The 21,006-nt window shown below is 43.3% G+C and overlaps 1 protein-coding gene across 4 annotated transcripts; it reads right to left on the bottom strand.

Annotated features, from left to right (window-relative positions):
• Window positions 1–3,385: 3,385 nt before the first annotated feature.
• OGFR (opioid growth factor receptor) lies at window positions 3,386–18,656 on the bottom strand. 4 transcript variants are annotated; one of them, XM_025175629.2, is made up of 11 exons: window positions 18,228–18,655; window positions 16,447–16,494; window positions 13,216–13,278; window positions 12,702–12,783; window positions 11,145–11,236; window positions 10,188–10,317; window positions 9,358–9,436; window positions 8,315–8,381; window positions 7,606–7,754; window positions 3,790–5,298; window positions 3,386–3,693 (listed from the first exon to the last, which is right to left on the bottom strand). In XM_025175629.2, the coding sequence occupies exons 1-10, from the start codon at window positions 18,495–18,497 to the stop codon at window positions 3,801–3,803; spliced, it is 2,478 nt and encodes an 825-aa protein (XP_025031397.2). In that variant the 5' UTR covers window positions 18,498–18,655; the 3' UTR covers window positions 3,386–3,693; window positions 3,790–3,800. The 4 variants fall into 4 exon arrangements, with proteins under 4 accessions (XP_025031397.2, XP_025031396.2, XP_015746128.2 ...); XM_025175628.2 differs by having other exon boundaries at window positions 3,386–5,298; window positions 18,228–18,656; XM_015890642.3 differs by lacking the exons at window positions 10,188–10,317; window positions 11,145–11,236 and having other exon boundaries at window positions 3,386–5,298; window positions 18,228–18,650.
• Between the last annotated feature and the right edge of the window lie 2,350 nt (window positions 18,657–21,006).

Genomic DNA, 21,006 nt, shown 5'->3' with positions numbered 1-21,006 from the left:
AAGAATGCCAATTGACAACATATTTCTCATTCAGCTTGCATGCAAGATACTAGAGACATCCCAGAAGGTGGTCAAAAAAGTCATGGAGACAGCTGCCACTGGGCGATCAAAACCCTGCCCCTTTTCAGCATGTGTTGCATGCACAGCACATGTAAAAAAGGGGTGGGGTTTCAAATGCAGCTACCTTCTTGACTTTTTTGACTCCTCCCTTGCTGACACCCCTGACCCTAGACCAGTGTTTAGGTTGAGAAACACTGTCCTAGAGGAATCTACATCAAGCTTGGGATGCACTTCAGAGAAATCAACTTTGCACATAATCTGAGGCTGAATCACATGAGAAAGATGAAGATGGCTGGGTCCATATAATCCAAAACCAAACCAGATGATAAGATGGCCAAGGATTTTGTGTGAAGCTTACAACCAGCTTATTCAGGAAAGCATCTTGCAAGCCCTTTCTCATTCTCACCATAAGGAACTAGAGAAAGCTATGATCTTGGCTGTGTGAATTCTGGACGAGGCACTGTAGTAACCACCATATGACAAAAATATTTTTTCCTCTATCCTTTTGTGCATGTTTAAAAAACAAATCAATGGACTTATTTCATTGGCATTAGTACCTAGGAGGCACTTTCTTAAATGAACACTGATGGTTGGGGGTTACTATGCTCGCACCCCGCCCAGCTGCTTAGACAGACACCGGAGTCAATTTCAGTTGGGGAAGCAGATTTTTTAAAAGAAATCAGTAGTTAAAGGGAGGGACAAAACTCTAAAGCAGTGTTTTTCAAACCTGGCAACTTTCAGATGGGTGGACTTCAACTCCCATGCTGGCTGGGGAATTCTGGGAGTTGAAGTCCACCCATCTAAAAGTTGCCAAGCTTGAAAGACACTGCCCCAAAGGATAAAAAAGCATGCTGCTGTTGTTTAGAAAACAGAAGCAGCTAACAAAAGTCAGGTGGGTGCTTACCCATCATTGATGGATGTGGGGTCACTTCAAGGATGCTGATGAACACAAAAGCATCATTCTGCTCTCAGTTCCAAGGAGATGCCCTTCCATGGAGCCCAGAGGCAGGGGAAAGGAACAGCAGGCAATCCACACCTCCTGATTCCATCTAAATCACAGCAAGACCCCATCCCCACCTGGAAAGGGAAGCCACTCTCTCATTGTACCTCTACAAGGGCTCAGCATCCTGACCTGGCCATGACCTGGTAGTGAGCTTGACTGGCAAATTGGAAGTATCACCCCCCCCATTCTTGGGTGCATACTTCGGCCTGAGTTGGGTGGCCATATAAATGGTAGGTGGTGGATGGGTGGGTAAATAAAGAGGGAGGGAGGGAGGGAGGTAGATGGATGGGTGGGTGGGTGGGTAGATAAAGAGAGAGGGAGGGAGGGAGGGAGGGAGGGAGGGAGGTAGATAGAGATAGATAGATAGATAGATAGATAGATAGATAGATAGATAGATAGATAGATAGATAGATAGATAAGCAGCCTGCAGGAATGTCTTGGTTCCATATAAAATTGTAACCTTGTTTTGGCACAGGGTCTGTTTTTTATAACCGATTTGACATTGTGGTTGGCAACCCGCAGGACTACCAGTTAATGTTCACAGGCCTTGTGATCAATGCCTTTATGTCCTTGGGGGAAAGGCTCCGAGCATGAGCCCATTCAGGCTGCACTGTGGTGCCAAATGTAATGTCATTTCTTCCAACTGCCTTCTCTACTCCACTCAGGCTTTGATGAAATTTGGCTCCTCGTTTCTATCCCGTGGCATATTACCTTACATTTTCTCTAGCTAAATGTAATTTTCTCACTTCATATTATTTTCTGGAAATCTTTTATGCTAACTTGCACTTTTAGAAAATGCCTAGGCTTATGGGTTTCTCCTAAGGTGCTGACAGCAACCTAGGTGGGAAGTAAAACTTCCTGGTGCTTGGGTCGATGCGTCCTGTTCTTCTAAAAAGAGAAGTTCATTTTTCCTTTGTACATCCCAGGTTAATCATAAACATTATTAGCTTCATGTGTTTATGTACGCTGTTGCAGCAGCTGGTATGTCTTAGCAGTTTGACTTATGACCATACATTGTTGGGACAATGTATTCTGGATAGGCAATTGTGGGCATCTGTTGGATATATAAGTATCCCTTTGACTTGCTCCCAATTGACTCAGTCCTCCTTAACTAGAGGAATTGTCCCAGTGTGCATCTAGCGCATGTTTTTTAAGAGCAAGAAAGGAACAAAAATATCACCCTGTGTAAAGAATAAGATCTTAAAAGCAAGTCCTTCGATATTATTCGCCAGTAGTTTCAAAGAAGTGTGCGTTGCGCAGGACATTGATCTTCAACAAAGATTTAAAGCAATCCCATCTATTTCTACGTGAGCACCACAGGGGATAGGCAGCCCACAAGGAAACGATGCCTTGAGTTTAATCCCAACGGTGGAGGTGCTGAGTGGACACGTGACACACCGCTTAGGAAGACATGTTCTGTCGATTCAACCTCACCAAAGTGACGACCACCTCTCATTCGGTATGGATTTTTCCAGTATTTCCCTGCTAGAGCTGCTGAACTCAGCGCATTGCGCTTTCCAACATCAAGCGGCTGCTCTAACTGGGCATTGATAGGTAAAATGAATCATCTGCTGGCTTCAGATTCTATCCAACTCAGAGTAACCTGGAACCATTCTTAATCCAGCTGGTGGCCCATATCCCTCTTTGCTTAATATTGGCTCTGGTACTCTCTAAACCAGGAGGCAAGATTGTCCCTGAAGAGAAACTAAACAGATAAAGCCTAACCTTCAAAAGGTAACTGTCAAGCCTAACTCAGCTGGGCTAGATCAAGGAAGCAAGAATTAAACTGTGGATATTTTAGTAATGCTAGTCTTTGAGAGGTGGTGGTAAATACAGAATCTTGGAAACTTTAGAACAATTTCCCGTTCTTGTTTACAGTGACTTAAATCAAGACAAAATCTCTGAGTGATTTGAATCGCTTCTTCCCAGATTTCTCTCCACCTGGGCTAAGTTGCTATTTATGAGATAAGATGCCAATGGATTGGACTTCCATCTCTTGATTATGCTTCCTCCATTTCTTTCCCTGCCTCCCCACAATCTCTCAGAGGAACTCCAATAAAGATTGAGAGGAGGTCATCAATATATTGGGAGCCAAACCTAAGAAGCAGGTTAAGTTCAACTGCAGTCAATAAAGCTTCTTGCTTCTATTTTCAGAGCCTGTGCCCCCAGTCACCAGGTGCAACTGGGAATAGTTAGGCGCAGGCATGTAATTTTTGCTCCTCGCTGTTCTGGTCCCTGTTCCACAGTGGTGACACCCAAAACTATGGAAGACCGTTTAATTCATTTCTTCTTCTCCCTTGACAAGAAACCAGAAACGTCACATTCAAAAGTTAAGTCCTTTATTTAACAAAGACAGACTTAATTTAGTAAATACATTCTTCTGGCTCATCTAGTAAACACTCGGAAAAACACATCTGAAAGGTAGCATAAATTGTATTTAATGGTTCAGTGCTTTCTCTTAAAAAAGGAACAGAGCCCTCTGGCAATCAATTAGAAGATAAAAGCCTTCTAGAAGTGGGAATATCAGATGTGCAAGTCATCACCTAAGCGTGGCAACCTTTTTTCTGAAAGCCTTTGCCTGTAGGTCTTGACTATGTCCAGTGCTTATAAAAATCTGGGGAAACCAAACCCTGCAAACAAACAAAGCACAGGGGTTATTCTGAACTGCTTCTGAAAATATACACCCCATTCTGACCTTTAGGACACCTGGGACTATTTCATCCTACCTGGGACAGAACTACTCTTTTTCTGGTCCACCCATGGTGTTTTCATGCTCCTTTATTTTGGGGATGTTATTCCTTCCTGTAGAACCATCAAATGTTTCTTCAGTGTCCTGCTCTTTCCATCCTGCATTGTTCCTTACTCCCCTTTTGTGAGCTATGAAGGTTTCAGACAACCAAGGTGCCTCACTTTCTGTTAGAGTGGGAGCTTCTTGCTCTTTAACGTTCTCCAGCAGACAGCCATCCACAGGGAGGTCATTCTTTTTGGAATCAGCCAATATATCCACACCTCCAGCCCTGGGTCCTGTCAGAGTGTCTACAGAAGCATTGACTGCTGTTTTGGTTTCTTCTTGGCAGACAGGATCTGTCTTCTTAACATCATGAGTAATGGAACTTATTCCTTGGCTCTTAGATAGGATCACCTCATCATCCACTTTTGAAGAACCACCTTTGGGTGCCATGTCTACTTTCCGTCTTTTTATCACCGCATCAAGGGATCCGGCCTCCTTCCCAACTCTGGAGTCTGCATTCCCTCCTTTGGGGGCCAAGGTGCTAACTTCCTCCTTTGTAATGACTACCTCACCAAGATTATGGGAGATCCTCTCAATATCACTGGGGCTTTTTGATACTCCAGAGCTTTCTCCACTTAATTTGCTCATCTCCAACTTCCTCTTCTTGGATTCCTTGAGGTTTTCTCCCTCTGCTTCACCCACACACTCATCTGCATGATCCTTTCCTTCCAATGGGCAATCTGAAGATACTGTGCCTTCTTCACTGTCTTCCTTCTCTGTCTCACCTACTGTCACCAATGCAAAATGAGGCTGGTTTGCCTTTCTGGAAGTCTTACAGTCACCTACAGGCTTTATCTGGGGTTCTAAAACCTCCCCATCCTGTAACAGATCACTACTTTGTACAGAGGTAACTCTCCTCCTGCTTCCTGTGTCCTGCACAGAGTTGCTGGCTGAAAGGTTCAACTTGGCATTATTGTTGGATCCAGGCTGCTCAGTGTGGTTACGATTTATTGTTGTATCTAAATCATGCTCAGCAACAGAGTTCTCCACAGACAGCCCATCTTTCTCCTTTTCTAGAGTTTCTCTAGCTCCCTCCAGGCCAGGCTTTTCCATAAGTCTCTGGAAGATTTTTTGGGATGACTCAATATTGTCCTTCTCCACAACCTCTTCATCTTCTTTCTTAATGTGTGCTTGCTCTTCTGGGTTACTCAGAAACTTGACGGACTGAGGCTTAAACCTCCGGAGTTTCTTGTGAGGGCCCCAAACAAATTCACGCTTTGGTTTGAAGTGTTGCCAGGCAAAATAGACTAACTCCCGTCGTTTTGGTTTGTTTCGGATAGTGAACATGAAGTAATCTAAGGCACTTCTCATTACCCGAGGCAGCTCCTGGTGGACCAGAGTCTCTATCAGGAAGAACTTCACCAGCTGTACTTGATAGTGTTCATATCCCATTTCTCCCAAGCATTTCAGGATGCGAGTGATCCGTAAATTGTTATGGCTGTACCTGAAAAAAAAATGGGGGTGACAAGATGTGGGGAAAAAAGAGGACAACTAAGCACAGTTGAGATACGGAAAATGGAATTTAAAATCTGCATTAAAAGGTTGTAGGGTGGGCAAAATGTTTCCAGTTTGAAATGTTTTGAGTTCAAAAGTTCCAAAATTATAACCCATTTTGAGCTTAAAACAACTATTTCAATCTTACAGAAGTGTGCTCTGATGCTATTCTGACCAGACCAGAAGTTCCAAACTCAACATGGGGTGCTTTGAGCAAGACATTTTCACACCACAGAGCTACAGTTTGAAGATTCCACGAAGAGGAGTTCCCACCCCCCAAGCAAAGGATTGTTCATCACATCCAAAGGAGTTTATGCATATATTAAATGAGAATATGCTCTGTGCAAAAGCATAGGTAATCAATGTCTACCGTTCATTTTCACAGAACACTGGTTACAATGCCATATTGCAAACAAGAAGCTTACACATAGATCCCTATGCCTAATTACTCCATAAAGTGTGACCAACATTTGAGTTTGTTAAACATTTTATAGTTTTGATTTAGTGTTCTCATTCAACTCCATCTCCCCACCCAACCTGGAAGCTGCCCAAGTTCTTCCTTGAATTTGCTAGAAAGGCAGTCTGAAAATAATCCCAGATTTTCAGCTTGCTATTATTACTTGACAACACTGCCTCTCTTTGTAATGGTATGTGGGAATAACCTTGGGAGACAGGGGGAAGAGCCATAGCCAGGTGACTGGCCAGATAAGAGGCAGCCTAGCCCACAAAAGGAATGGGGCATGGCAAACATCTCAGAAGGGGACCTTCCTAGTTTCTTGGGCTGTAAAGGCAATAGGGGAGAAATGTACTTTCAGACTTGCAAGATTCTGTTAATGTAACCTTACAATAAAGTAGAATTAGTTCATCTGAGCATGCTTCCTGTCTGAACTATCTCACAAGGCTGACACTTTTAAAGCAAGAATTGCACAAAGCCCCCCATGTTGGACTGATGTAAAGGTGGTCAGAAGTCAGAACCAGCTCACAAATTGTAAATTAATGATTTGACCATAATAGCACCTAACAATTAACCTTCCAAGCTACCAAGTGATGCAAACATGCCATGCAGAGCTCAAATGGAGTGTCTGGGACTTAGATGTCCAAAAAGATGGACTGAAAATTTCACATCTATTATTGTGAACCTGTGAGTGCTTTCTGATTATTCCTAGTTATTGTTATAATAACCATCACGATTATATAGACCAGTGTTTCTCACCCTTGGCAACTTGAAAATTTGTGGACTTCAACTCCCAGAACTTCCCAACCAGCATGCTGGCTGGGGAATTCTGGAAGTTGAAGTCTGCACATCTTCAAACTGCCAAGGTTGAGAAACACTGATATAGACAAACACACTGACGTGAACTGGCACCCTGTCCTGAATGACACCAAGAAGAATGTAAGGAATAATATTCACTACTGGGATCTTCTCTGCATGGGCTCAGACATGAGAAGTGAGTCTTGGGCACCTCTATATCATACTTGGTGTCTCAAGTTTATTGACCCACTTGTCAGTATGCTCTCCTACCAATCAGTGATTGTAGATCAGTTTAATTATCTAGGGAGGTTGCAAAATTTTTAGCTGTAGCAATGGCCTTCAGATGCTAGTGGGTATATCCTACAACTTACTAAACCTGGATTCTCTTTTCTATTTACCATTATGTAGCCTGACTATTCTGTCTTTGCCTCTTCTATTAAACCCTGTATAAGCGTCTGCTTGCCCCAATGCTCCATTATTGATTAAGCACCATCAAGGCGGTGCCGACTCTTAGCAACCACATAGATAAATGCTTTCCAAGATGATCTGTCCTCAACCTGAGCTTTTAGGTCTCTCAATGTGCATTCACTGCTATTACAATCAAATCCACCCACCTTGCTGCTGATTGTTCTCTTCTTCTTCCTTCCACTTTTTTCCAGCATTATGGACTTCTCAAGGGAGCAGGATCTTCACATAACATGTCTAAAACATGTCTGTGAGCCTAGCCATTTGTACGTTGATGAGAACCCTGAACTGATTTGTTCTACGGTCCATTTGTCTGTTTTCCTGGCTATCCATGCTATTCTCAAGCATCTTCTCTAATACCAAAGTCCAAAAGCACAAATACTTTTTCTATTCTGACAACACTCCCTCCTAGTTGTTATCGGGTTCGATTCATATATAGCAACCCTGGCCTCTAACAAGGGTGCCAGGTATGAGCATGAAGCTCACTGAACAAACACGCAGGTGAAGGTGGCCCAAGAGTTAATTTGTGAAGAAACTCACTGGTTGAGGTTCATGAATCGGTCACTCCAGTTTTCAGCTCTTCTCAGTTCTCCTGTTTCCTTATTGATTAGGTTGACTCCATAAAAACTCAGCATGAGTTTATAAGCCCGGACGAACCTCTTCATAACTTCCTCAGATTTCTTGAAGGCCTGAGATGTCAAAGAAGAGGCAACCCCAACCCCCAATGTATTTAGGCATATAAGAAGGAACCATGTCAAACTATTCACCACAGTTCTATCTTACTATTTCACCTCAGTTTGGCTGTTTGGCATTATTTCTACTGCTTAATTTAGTGGATGTAATTTTTAATGGAGTAATCGCCAATGAATGTTTGCATTAAAGCCTTATTATAAAGTACTGCAACACAGAACATTAATTGGAGTGAGCTTCATTGTTCCTTCCTGGGAAAGGGTGGGTCAAGAAAATGGCGAGAAGGAAGGAAACATTTGGCAGAAAAAAAGTTCTTCCTAAATTCTCTGCCTCAATCCTATTACAACCCCCTAGTCACTCATTCTCATACCTCTTACAAACTGGTGAAATATATCAATGAATTCCAAAATGTGGTGCTCACCGCTGGGCTAAAAACTGTGAAAATTAAGTACTTCATCCCCCAAAGAGGATTTGTTCCCAATCAGATGAAGTATCGAAACTCCACTTTCACGGAAGAAAAGAGATGGGGTATTATAAAAAAGAGGAAAGATTTTCCTACCTCAATTTCTTGGCGCGTGAGCCGTTTTGCATGAAAATTCATCCCTTGTTCACGCAAAGGAAACAGCCTAGAAAGAACAAACATCTGCCAGTAAGAAAACAACACAACACAAAAAAATGCCAGAAACATGTGCTTTACAAAATGCACTGCAACAGAACAGCAGCATTAAAGACTTAGCTTGACTGATCCCTCGAGTCTGGAGCGGGCAGCAGCTATTTAGAAGGGTCTGGGATGTGCAAAATTTGTCGATCGAGGAACTTTGCGCATCCCTAGAAGAAGCAGTCAGACACTTCACACACATTTGGCTCAGCCTACCACTGGAATCAGAGCTGCAAAGTTGCTACGTTGTACATAAACCTTATTTTAGTCAGATTTATTCCACAATAGGAAGCGTATAGTTTTTTCATCAGAGCTAATTTATTTTATAATCAGGGACTAGAGTTCGTTAACTTTTTTCAGTCTTTGGGGGCTACAGGGATGAATCTAGTGGCATGGTGAAGTTACTAGGTGGGTAAGGCCAAATACTTGCAGCTGTATCTTACTTTTTGGTGGTGGGGGAAGAAGGGTGGAAATGTAGATTTATTTTTTACTATTCCTAGTAAAAAAGAAAAAAAATAGATTTCAACTGATTACAACCATTTCTCTGCCAAAGTTTTCCTCTGTGATCTGGAGGTGTCTGGAGACTGCAAAATAGGAGGGGGGAACATTTCTTTGAAGCAGTGTTTCTCAACCTTAGTAACTTTAAGATGTGTGGACTTCAACTCCCAGAATTCCCCAGCCAGCTCTGCTTGGTGGGGAATTCTGGGAGTTGAAGTCCACACATCTTAAAGTTACTAAGGTTGAGCAACACTGCTCTGGAGGAATGCTTGCCACCCACCAAGCTCCATGCCTGAGAAACACATTTCTTCTAAAAAATAAATAATTGGGAAACTGACATGTCATACAGCAAAGTGCCTGTTTCTAGCATTTTTATTTCTAAGAATGTTTCTGGGCCCCACAATATTTTTTACATGAAACAATGACACAGGAGCAGATAATTTTACCATTGAATATATGAATGGTTTTCTTCCAAAACTTCATACTTATCTTGCCACGTCTCAAGGAGATCTTCAATGTAGAGACCTTGGAGAAGCAGGAAAGGAAAATGACATATGCATGAATGATTGTGGAGGAAGAATGAGTAGAAATGTTAAGATAGGCTACAAAATAGAATATTCTTCAGGGGGCAAGAAAATGGGAGTAAGTCATGAGGGCATCAACTCCCACGGAAAGACAACTCTGATTTTACCAGCCATTCAAAGCAGGCCAAGTCAAAAAGTAGACTCTACAGGGATTTCAAGAATCCTACTTTAATGTAGGGTAGAATAACAGAATCCTGAAAGCCTATCCGAGTTTTTCTCTTGTCCCATCTGACACCAAACAAAATCAAGGTGGGATTTTGAGTTTCTTTCTCACACTTGGTTCTATTTCTGGACTGAGTAATCTGTGGTCCAAGTCCCTCCTTAATGGCACTTTCATACCTTCTCCAAGGTCCTCTCTAAATACCTTTACAAATATAAAAGTACCACCTTCTACATCTTGGAAGTGAAGTTCAGAATTATAAGCCAAACTGGAATGAGACCTTGGTTTTACCCAGTTCTTAGTATGGACTTTACCATACAAGCCCTGCCTGTCAGGCTCAGCCCAAGAACAACGATAAGACAGTCCAGTCCAGTCCAGTCTCTTTATTTGCTTACACCCTGTAGACAGAATCTCGCCAGACTAAACCTATGCTAAAGTAACTAGTAGATATACCCCATGAGACCCTAGGGAGGGGCTAGCCCCAGCTTCTTCTTGTTCTCACGGTCTTGTTGCGGGCTGAGAAAGCGCTTGCCTTGTACCCTCTCCTGGAATGCACTCCCTCCTTCCTGATAGCCTTGATCTTCCATTCCAGTATCCTCCTCGTATATGCCTTCCATTACACTGCCAGACGTCATCTGTCCTTGGAAGTACAATTCTTCCTCCTAGTTAGGGCAAATTTAGCCTGGGAATCTGTGGCTTACTATGACTATTCTCCATTGCTGATTCTCATACTGATTTTAGGAGGCCAAGAAAGATTAAAAAACAAACAAACAGTTTGCAAAGCTCACTTGAACTACAAACACCCCAGAGTGAACACCATCAGGTGAAATTATTCCTAATCATTGTTTTCTAGTTACAGAAAGAAAACTATATGCATTTGTCTGCAGCTATGAAAGAGGGAGAGAAAATTATACTCTTAATTCTATCTCTGGGCCAAGTTAGTTGCAGGACGTCCTCTCCCTGAGGGCATCTGCCCGTCCCCCCAGGTTGGATAGGGTGGGTGGACTCCAGGTCCCTCCTCTTATATGCTGTCATCTGGTGGGACTTAAGAGGTGTACTTTCTCCAAAGCTGCCCCAGCCCTGTGGAATAGGGGATCCATTGGACTCCCACCCTTTTACCCTTCTGGAAGGCCATGAAAACCTGGTTCTTCCCCCAAGCACTGGGCTAGGATGGGTGTGAACCCAACAAATATGGAGTGGACAGGATCTTGTGGCACCATGGTGGGAAGAGTGATGTAAGGTGGGACATTATTGTTTTTATCTTTGTTTTTAATTGGCTGTTGTTGTGAGGTGCCTAGGATTATTGTGTATAGGATAGGTGGTCATAGAAATTCTATACATGAACAAGTAATTTTGGGGGCTCAAGTCTAGACTTGGTTTGTGAGCCTTCTGAAATCATGTCATGTCTGTTAAGTTCAACTCTTTGCTAAAAAGATTATTTAAAAATAATCCCACAAACCATAAATAAAAATAGATGCTTCTAACCCACCTTTGGGAGACCTTGAAAACACTGCAAAAGTACAGGTGGGTCAAAAAGGTCATGATGGTGATTATGACCAAAGTCCTGTCCCTTTTTCATCTCTGTGAAAGAGACACAGCTTTGGTAATGTCTGCCATCTTGATTTTTTTTGACCCCATGGATGCCCCTGCCCAGTTAACCAATTCTCCAGTTTCAAGGAACAAGAGGCAGACTGTAACAGTTGGGTTTCCAGACTGATACAGATTTAATGGACTTGCTTGTGTCAACTGCCAGCTGTAAACACTTTATCAATGAAAAGATCTGCCTCCTTACCAGATCATAGGAAGGCTGTTAGAAAGAAAATCAGTCTATGCTTCAATGTACAATACTGGATCTAAATGGGAAATAGTTCAGTTGCTGGAATTCTTGGAACCCCATCCCATTCATCACGATAAATCTTACTAAAAAAATCTCTAGGGAAACCATTCTGGGAGGAAATCATTTTGATTTTAGGCAGCTGCCAGGTAGCACCAACACACCTTCAAGGGCTTCGATTTGTCCTCCCACCACACCTATCTAACAGGGTACCAATGTTCCAATAACCAAACCCAACATAATTTACTTAATTTGTTCAGCTCATAACATCTGGCTTCTTAAGCAGAATCCTCCACACAAGAGGGAGGTCCTGTTTTATCAAGATGCCTGTTCATGCAATATGTTCTTCTTGTTTTCATGAGTGGAACTTCTTGTAGATCCTCTTTATCCTCCTTCTCTATATACAAAGTAGTTGAGAATGTTAGAGGAAAAGCTAGGGTTCATTTACTCATACCTTACTTGTGCGTTTAGATGAACAACAGCTGAACAGGACTCCAGCTTTTGACTAGATAACCTTCTGATTTCTCTATTGTTCATGTGCCCAGAGTAAGCATATCATAGATATCTGTATGCATTCTTGCCTATGCTCCATTTGATCTGTGTCTCTCCCAGATTGAAGTGTCTCTTATCTAGCAGCCGTTCTTAGTGGGGGCTCTTCAGTTGGCTTATGGGTGCAGATGTCCTTACACTAGGTAGCAACCAATATGAGTGGGAAATGTTGCTTTCTACCAACCTGAAAAATGACTGGTAGGCAAAATACATCAGCCATTTAATGGGAAGCCAGAAAAGGTATGCAACTTAATAGCTGATATATGGGGTGCATCTACAGCAAACGTTTTCTTTGGAGTGGCAGTTGGGGGCAAATCTACATCCTGAGTTTGATCTATAGACCTTTTGGTTGTATCAGTTGGGTTTTAGACTTTATTACATCTGTCCCATCTCCTTTTTCTTTTAATAGTTTGCCTGATGAAAAGTTCTGGAGAAATTAATTCTGTTGCCCATTTTGGTTGCTCCTAATAAAGATACTGCCTAGCCATGGTTCTGGTTCACCTCAATGAACCCCAGGAAGGAAGGAAAGAAGGAAGGAAGTCAGGCCGGCTGGCCATGAACTAAATGCTATGTATTGCCATGTCAAGGGCCAGCAGGGAAAATTAATTATGATCCTCACCATTTCCCTTAGAAAGCCAAGCAGTTTCAAAAGTTTTGCCTTACCCCGGGGCAAAAAATTAATCTCATTTTTGTAAAAGCTCAGATTCCACATATCTTCCTCATTGAGCTCAGTTTCTTCCAAACCCTGGAAGATAAAGAGAGGAAGGTATCAACAGAAGGGAGATGATAAGCAAATAGGTGTATTACTGATCCATGAACAATTAAACCCAGTATCAGGAGATCTGAAGGACTGCTTGCACCCATAAATCTTTTCTGTCCCATTCTCAAGCTCTTATTCCTTCTTATGCACCCTGAATAGCTTCACTGGTCCCAATGAAGTATCTTATGACGCTCAAGTTGTGCTTGGGGAAAAAGCATACACAATTTTTTTTTTTTTAATATATATGGCCACCCAACGTGAATAACTGCAACTCAGGGCAGTGTATAATCAACAAGCAAAGGGAAAAACAGTTAAAAACAACAACGAAAATTAACAGGCATTTGGAATCCAAATGTCTATTACACCCCTCTAGGCAGAAACTCAATCAATGCAGCCATAATGCCCAGGAAATCTTACCGGGTAATGCCGCCTGTATTTCTGCAGATCTCTGGCTGCGTCCCAGTTACGCCTACTTATGCTCTAATTAAAAAAATAATAATAAAAGAGCTTTATTTTTTATCTTAAATAAGCCCTCCTCCAAAGAACTGCGAAAGAAAGTATGATCTTTTTAATTTTCCTTTGATTGGTGATATTCTGCAATCTCACCTTTCCTCTAGAAGTTGATTATGGCAAAAATACTATTTCTCTTCAAATTTTATTCCCACAACAGATGCTGAGTTGACACAGCTTCTCTTAATTCCAATTTAGGAGGACGCTCAAAATCTACCTTGTATCTCAGATCATTTAAGAGACTGACCTCTTTTATCATTTTCTTTTTTGGGGGTGAGTTACCTGATTATATTTTTGTAAGATGCCCAGAATCATTGGGACCGAGGAACATTTAATCTGTGAATACATAACTTCTGTGTAGAATGGGACTTAACCCCTAAGGTTAACCTACCAATCGGGTGGCACCCTTTGGAATTCCTGGGCAGCTAACCATCCCAAATGCTAGCCAGCCTGGCTTAGACTTCACTTCAGTGGTAAACCAGACTCTTGAGTCTCCCCATCAGGTGTGCATGAACACACACCCACTTTTGCACACTCATGGCAGCACAGAAGATCAGTGAGATTGGTGGGGCTATGTGATGGGGCAGCTCGATCCCAACACATCCGAGCAATGCCCAATTTCTAGACTAGCCTGGAAAAGAAGATACTGAACATTGCGCGCATAGCAACTTCATGATCTTGCGTTCTTATGTTCTGTAGATTGTATCAGTCCATAAAACTGCACTTAATTTTTTTTTTTTAGGATATGGAACCATTAAAATAAGAGTTCTGCCCGAATCATATACAGCGATTTTCCAATTCTTACTTTACTCTCAAGAATTATAACAAGTTTGCAGGCTGAAGGGGTTGGTAGAAGGGGTTTTCTGGGGTTGATAGAAGAATGGGCATCATCAGGAAGAGTGCACATAAAGACACATGTGAGGCCACCGATGCAATATGGTAGTTGAGCTATTGGCAGGTAGAGCCCATTATATCTATGAATGGCCTTGTCAGTGATGTCCATGAGGGGTGGGCTTGTCAGGAAAGTCAAGATGATAGTTATATTATTTGATCAATGATCGCTTAGTCTTTTTTATGATTTTAACTACTGATTATATACTGCAGACATTTTTATTGTTGATTGTTACTATAAACTGCTGTGAGTCCATAATAGATTTTTGGGGAGGGGGCACCCTTGAGTCAGTTTTTGACTGCCTGGACCAGTCCCTGTGGTTTTCTTGGCAAGATTTTGGAAGTGGTTTGCCACTGCCTCCTTCCTGGGGCTGAGAGAGAGGGACTGGCCCTAGGTCACCCAGTGGGCTTTGTGCCTAAGACAGGACTAGAATTTAGAGTCTTCTGGTTTCTAGCCTGGTGCCTTCACCAATACACAAAATGGCTCATCCATAATAGCTTAGGCATATATAAATGGAAAAAATACAGGCAGTCCTCATTTAACGACAAGTAGTACCAGAAAATTGGTCGTTAAGCAAGTCACTACATGACCAGACCCGATTTTATGACCATTTTTATGACAGTCGTTAAGTGAATTACTGAGGTCCTTAAGTGAATCATGTAGTTGTTATATGAATCCAGCTTCTCCAATAGACTTTTGCCAGAATTTGCTTAATGACATGATTCACTTAACAACCGTGACTTGCTTAACGACCATCGTAAAAAAGATCGCAAATCGTGATCACATGACGGCTGGGATGGTGCTGTGATTTGCGATAGTCATAAATGTGAGTACAGGTTGTAAAGCACTTTTTCCGAGACCGTCATAACTTTGAACTGTTGTTAAACGAACGGTTGTTAAGTGAGAACTACCTGTATGTAAGTTAAAATAAACTAAAAATAATGCAACTCATGTATTTGCATCAGATGCCAGGACACTAGGGTGTAAGAGTGACATTTGCTTATGATGTCAGCATGCACATACCATCATTTTGAGCTTATCACCATTTGCTGTGGAAGACAATGGTTACAAGCCCCTCAAAAGAGAGAAAAGTGGGTTTTTTTCCTTAGTGCCATTCACATGTAATCATCCTAGAGAAATGGAGTATTATTCTTTTCAGTGTGCACAATGTTTTTAGAATGCTTCCAAGGATATGCATACCTTATTCTCATAATCCTTAAGCAAACTTCTAAAGGCCAGCCTTGGGAGGAGAAAGCGGGGGATATGGATTTCCTCCTTTCTCAGAATCTTTATCCCTTGGTGGCGGGGGTGGGGTGGGGGGACAATCACTGCAGAAGGCAACAATATACCATGCAACAATTGCATAGATGTATTGAATGAAAGTTTGCATACAGTTGTCCCTTTAATACATTTTTCAGTTCCAGCACGACTAATTGGTTCCATCACCGATCAGCATGATTTCCCAACAAATACCAGCAGAAAGGTTATCTAAATTAGTAATCGACTGTTACCAAAGGTCATCTTGATTCCAGATAGACATTTTAATGCGGAAAAGATAGCAAGAAGTAGCAGGCAAAGAGCTAGAAATGAAATAACAAATTATAGAAGAAAAGCTCTTGAACTCTCTCTATATACTGTACACACTTACATGCTTGGTTGTTGGAAGGCTACTTCGGATATTCAGAAACCAAGGGCAAACTTACCCAGAAAGAATCCATGTTTGATTGGATTGTAACCTCTTTGCAGGTATGACCAACTAATGACCTCTTGATGGATAATGGACTTAATGAACTATATGATGAATATTCAGTCTAATGGCATACACATTGTCTCCCGAAAGCATTAGACTCTGGCCAGCTGGTTTTCATCAATCTTGCCACGGAATATTGTTTCAAGTTTAGAAAACGATTCAGGGAGGACTCTAGCTGTTTTGGGGCAGTTCTGATAATAGAAGGTCACGTCCCGACTCCTGGTACTTTTATTCATCAGTCATACTTCGACTTTCTCCTGGTTTTCGGCACATCATTGTTTTAGTCCACCCCACCCCACCCCACTGTTGCATTTCCATACGCTGTGCACTCAAAAGCCTTGCAGATGTGTCATTAGACTGAATATTCATCAAATAGTTCATTAAGTTCATTATCAATCATGAGCTTTAAAAGAGGTCATTTGTTGGTCAAGCCTGCAAAGAAGTTATATTCCAATGAAAGCCATACCTCTCCCATCCCCAAAGAAACTTTTCCTACCTTCCATTTTTTAACTCCTCCTGCGGAAAGGCTTGGCCTTCGCCACTCCTGAAAAAAGAACACATTCTTTAAAAGAAGCACAGAAACAGCATCCTAGGGAGGCAAAAAACGCAGAAGATCCTGTGGTTTTCTCAGCTTAGATCTTACACAGTAGCATTTCAAACCTTTTCCCCAGGATTCACTGACTTTTATTTCATTTATTTTTATCCCCCTATTGTGGGAAAATGAAATAGCCCCAGCTGGTTCAGATTACAGCTTCTGACTCATGAAATGTGCACCGAGCCTGGGTTTTAGCTTCTTTTTCTCACTCATACAGCAACACTAAATCTAAGCACTTCTATTTCTCCTTGGTGGCCCAGCAAGATTTTTCTTGCAAGTTTTACTTTCCATTTTCCCTAAACTGGAGTGACAGATCATGAATTTTCTTCCTGAATCTTAGAACAGGTATGAAAATGGATGACACTGTCATTGATAGAAAGCAAAAAATAAAAACCTCCCTGGGAGGTGGGTTCTTTATTTTTTTTTTAAATGATCCTGCCACCTTCTTTTAGCACTATCACTACAGTGTTGAACCACACTTAAAAATGGTGAGAGTGCTATATTCATTTTGGGGGATCGTGGCTACAAAAAACTCAACAGGGGAGGCTTGTAGGCAAGAGAGAAAAGTAGAACTTTCAAGGACCCATTTCTGTCTTACTGGGAAAAGTTCTGGGAACTTCAATGTTTCCTCCCTTTTTCATGATACTAGTTGGCTGTCAGGAAAACAACCCCCAAGAGTGACTAGCCTGAAGGTTACTAGCCAGCTGGGAATGGCAGAAAAAGAATCGAACCCTGAATTTCTTTGCTGGAACATGTCTTCTCTAGTAAGTCACCTCTCTGTCGGTAGGAAAAAGAGTTTAATTTTCCAAGCTGTGTCCCCAGTTGCTTGAGCACCAGGTTATGTCGGTATGTAGGCCTTTAGACTTTGGATTTAATCCATCTCTTTGTTTTTCTTTCTCTCTCTCCTAGGAGGTGTGCAGAAGCATTTGGGCAGCATTGAAATGAAACACAAATAAAATACTGACTTTCAAAAAGGGTGGAAGCAAAGTATCTCACATCCAACCAAGTAGCACTTCCGGATAGAAAGTAAGAGGTCCATAGGCTACAAAAATGCATTAGAACAGCACTGAGAAGTTTAATTCCCAGTGTACTGTCGAAGGCTTTCATCTTAAAGCGGCCAAGTTTGGACAACACTGGGCTACGGAATCCAGGCTGCACAACTCCAAATGCCCACTAGAGGGCAGCACATACCATTCATTCTCTTTGCTGCCCTCTAGCGGCGGTCTGCTTTTGCGGCTAACCATCCCAGTCCCAAATCGAGGGTGCGTCCCAATTTGGAAAGTCTTTTTTCAGTGCATTTATTTCTCCTGATATTCTTGGCATCTTCACAACTTTTTGAGAGGACAGTATTATCTCCCTTCCCACAGTCTTCTTCATTAAGGGTTACGGAGAAATAGGGCAGAAAAGAGTGGGTGAGTGGGAAGGGGGGGGGATGGACGCGGGGGGGGAGTCAGATCACGCGAGTCCTGCTTATTACAGCTTCCCCTCGCCTGGCCCCCTCCAGATGTGCGGGACATCAGATCCCCCCATCCGCTGACAGGTCAGGTGCCAGGGGTCGGTGGGAAACGGGCGTCCGAGACCTCTGGAGGAAAGCGGACCTTCCGTTCAGCTCCCAGGATCCCCCCGTGACCCTCTGCCTCGCGACGCGGTGCGGGCGCCCTTTGTTCCCCCAAACCTCTCACCTGGCTAGCGGAGGCCCACTTGGAGCTGGGCGACCACCAGCTGTGCATTTCTCGGGCTTCCTCTAGGTGAGCGGCTTGAGAAGCCGGTTCTCGTTCCTTCTTCTCCCGCCGCCCTTCCTCCTTCTCCTCCTCCTCCTTCTCCTCCTCCTCCCAAGTGGAATCGTACTCCCAAAGACCACCTCCTGCTTCTTCTCCTTCCTCCTCCTCCTCCTCTTCCTCCCCTTCGCTGGCTTGATCTTTCTCCCTCCCCGGCCTCATCCACGCCGCCATCGCTACTGAGGGACCGCCCTCGAGCGCCGGGAAGAAAGGAAACCGAAAGAAACGAGAAATGTACGCAGGAGGCGGAGGCGGAGGAGGAGGACGACGGCGAGGAGGAGGAGATCAAAGTGAAAGGCACGTGGGTGAAAAACGCGGCGGCGGCGCGGGGCCCGGCCCCCGACTCTGACCGCAGCCGGGTCGGTGCTGCTCGCTCATTGGTTGGACGGCGTTCCTTCCGAACGTTGGGAAACCCTCTCCGTTCCATAATGGAATGCTCGGAACGGGAGTGGGGAGGGGGCGGGCCGGGGGGTCCGCTGTGTCTCTCTCTCGAGGCGTTGATTGATGGGCGCCCCCGCGGGGGGGTTCAGAGCGGCGGCGTCCCTGGTTAGCCCTTCGCCGAACCAGCCCAAACGCGTAATACTGTACTCCCACGGCATCCTGAATCGCGAACGAATGAACCACCTTTTAGCCTAGCGTGTAGCGCCAACCCTGCCTGTGTGGCCGGTTTGTATTAGATGCGTTGTGTGAAACGACTGCGTTAAGCTTATTTACTTAGGCAGTTACACAACGTGGGAAGGATTACTACTGTGCAGACGGCGCGTGCTTCCAAGGGTCCGATGTATAGGATTATAGACACAACCCAAGTACTAGGAGTTGGAACAGGCGACACCAAAGCACATTTTCAGAGGGGGGAAAAAAGCCGTCGCGTTTAATCGACTGAGCCTTAGATACGTGGGAAGGAGATTGCAACGACCGGTACGTACATCTGTATGGTTTCCAAGCGGAAGAATAATAAAATGGCACAAAATACTTAATTGTACAGCAGGAAACTAGCCTCCGAAATATTGCAAGCCTTTTTGTTTCACCATATATATTTAATAACATTACAAGTGGCCATCCCAATGGGTAGGGGCACTTCGGAAAGGAAAAGTTCCATTGTACAAGACATCCTCTACTTTTCTGAGTTTCTGATGGGCCGTTCCCACAGTGAGGTTTTCATATAAGGCTGAGAATGCCTTCTTTTTGGCTGTTTTTGTTTTAACTAGACCAAGAAGGCTTCCAGTTTTGCTGGGTGTTTTTTATGGATCCTGGTAAAGGTGGTATAGATGTTTTATGAAGTCCCCCCCCCCCCGGAACGATGCAGCGGTGCATGTATAAACTCTGAAGTATAAACACTGAATTTATATTTCACTGAATTTATACTTCACCGAAACAGTGAAGTATAAACACTGAAGTATAAACTTCAGTGCAACTGGTGAACAGCCAAAATCAGGAAAATCATCAGTTTCACGACATGAAGTCAACTAAAGTACTAACAATGATTTGTCATTAACCCAGAAAGGCTGATTGTGTTAACCTTACATTAGTTCTCTGTGTATGTTTGTGTGTGTTTTGACATTTTGTGTAAACTTGGTTTCATTCATTGGTTCATGGTCCAAGGTATTGTGCAAATTCAGAAAAATCGGTTAATTTTATAACTAAGTCAGGTGCACTGAGTTAACCCCGCTCATAAAAATGGTTAGGAACGGTGGAGCTAAGTAGGATGATGAAAAAACGATTCTCCGCAACCTGATGTCACAATGGAAAGTTCCCACTTGTTTTCTGACATTGGACGTGCAAATGCAAGTCACGGGGCTTTACCTTGTGATGCAGTCATGCCCGTGATGTCACCAGGCTCTGCTTGGGTCCCCCGACCCCGTGGATGCACTTCTTCAGGTCCGATGGCAACAAGATGCGGTGTCTTATTTAATTATTTAGTCCATTTCTACGGCTGTGAACCACTCCGAGAGGCTTACGGAGGGTCAGAACAAATAATGCGGTCAGTTAAGAACAATAATGAAAACAGCCAGGCCTGGAGGAGGGAGAGGGTGCAACGATTACACAATACTGTACAATTTCCCATAGCAGGTGCGGACAAGTTCCAGTGTTTGCAAGAGAGCCAGGTCTTTAAGATTTTCTTAAAGGATAACAGGGTTTGGGCCATATGGATCTAAAGTGGAAGATGGTTCCGAAGACAACAGATTGGCCACTTGAAGACGTGTGGACTTCAACTCCCAGAATTCCCCAGACAGCATGGCTGGCTGGGGAATTCTGGGAGTTGAAGTCCACACGTCTTCAAGTGGCCAAGGTTGAGAAATACTGCTTTAAGGTGCCCAAACCCCTTAAAGAGGCTCTGTGTTTCCTGGGATTGCGCAGCTGGTCAGCTGACACTCCATGGTGGGAAAGTTGCATTTGGTTTATGGCGCTGCAGACGAGCATTATGTGGGTGCTCCGGCATGCTGTCATGCACCTTCAAACCTGAAGCACTCCACAGCTCTGATGTTTAGTGTTAGGGCTTGTTCAGCGCAGGAGTCCTTGATTTCTGGGCCTAAATGAAGTGTGCATTGCACACTTGTGTGTGCAAGAGAACTAGGACTTGAATTTCCAACCTGAGCCTTAACCTTGCTAGATGACTAAGCTGAGCCAGGAAGTGAGGATATTAGTTGGCTTCGAACACCATGCAAAGCCATCCGCCATTATT

Source organism: Python bivittatus, unplaced genomic scaffold (assembly GCF_059951505.1).
Source record: "Python bivittatus isolate LINGU-HERP-01145 unplaced genomic scaffold, Pbiv_v1 ctg000700_np1212, whole genome shotgun sequence".
Lineage (NCBI taxonomy): Eukaryota > Metazoa > Chordata > Lepidosauria > Squamata > Pythonidae > Python > Python bivittatus.
The sequence above is the reverse complement of the archived record's forward strand: the minus strand, read 5'-3'. Positions and strand labels throughout refer to the sequence as shown.

Excerpts from the sequence above, each read along its gene's own strand:
- OGFR (XM_025175628.2), bottom strand. The coding sequence starts at position 18,497 with ATGGCGGCGTGGATGAGGCCGGGGAGGGAGAAAGATCAAGCCAGCGAA. Across the intron at positions 10,318-11,144 it reads GTTTTCAAGGTCTCCCAAAG|GAGGAAGAATTGTACTTCCA; the intron begins GTGGGTTAGAAG and ends TGCCCTAACTAG. Across the intron at positions 9,437-10,187 it reads ATTCCAGGAGAGGGTACAAG|GTCTCTACATTGAAGATCTC; the intron begins GCAAGCGCTTTC and ends TGCTTCTCCAAG.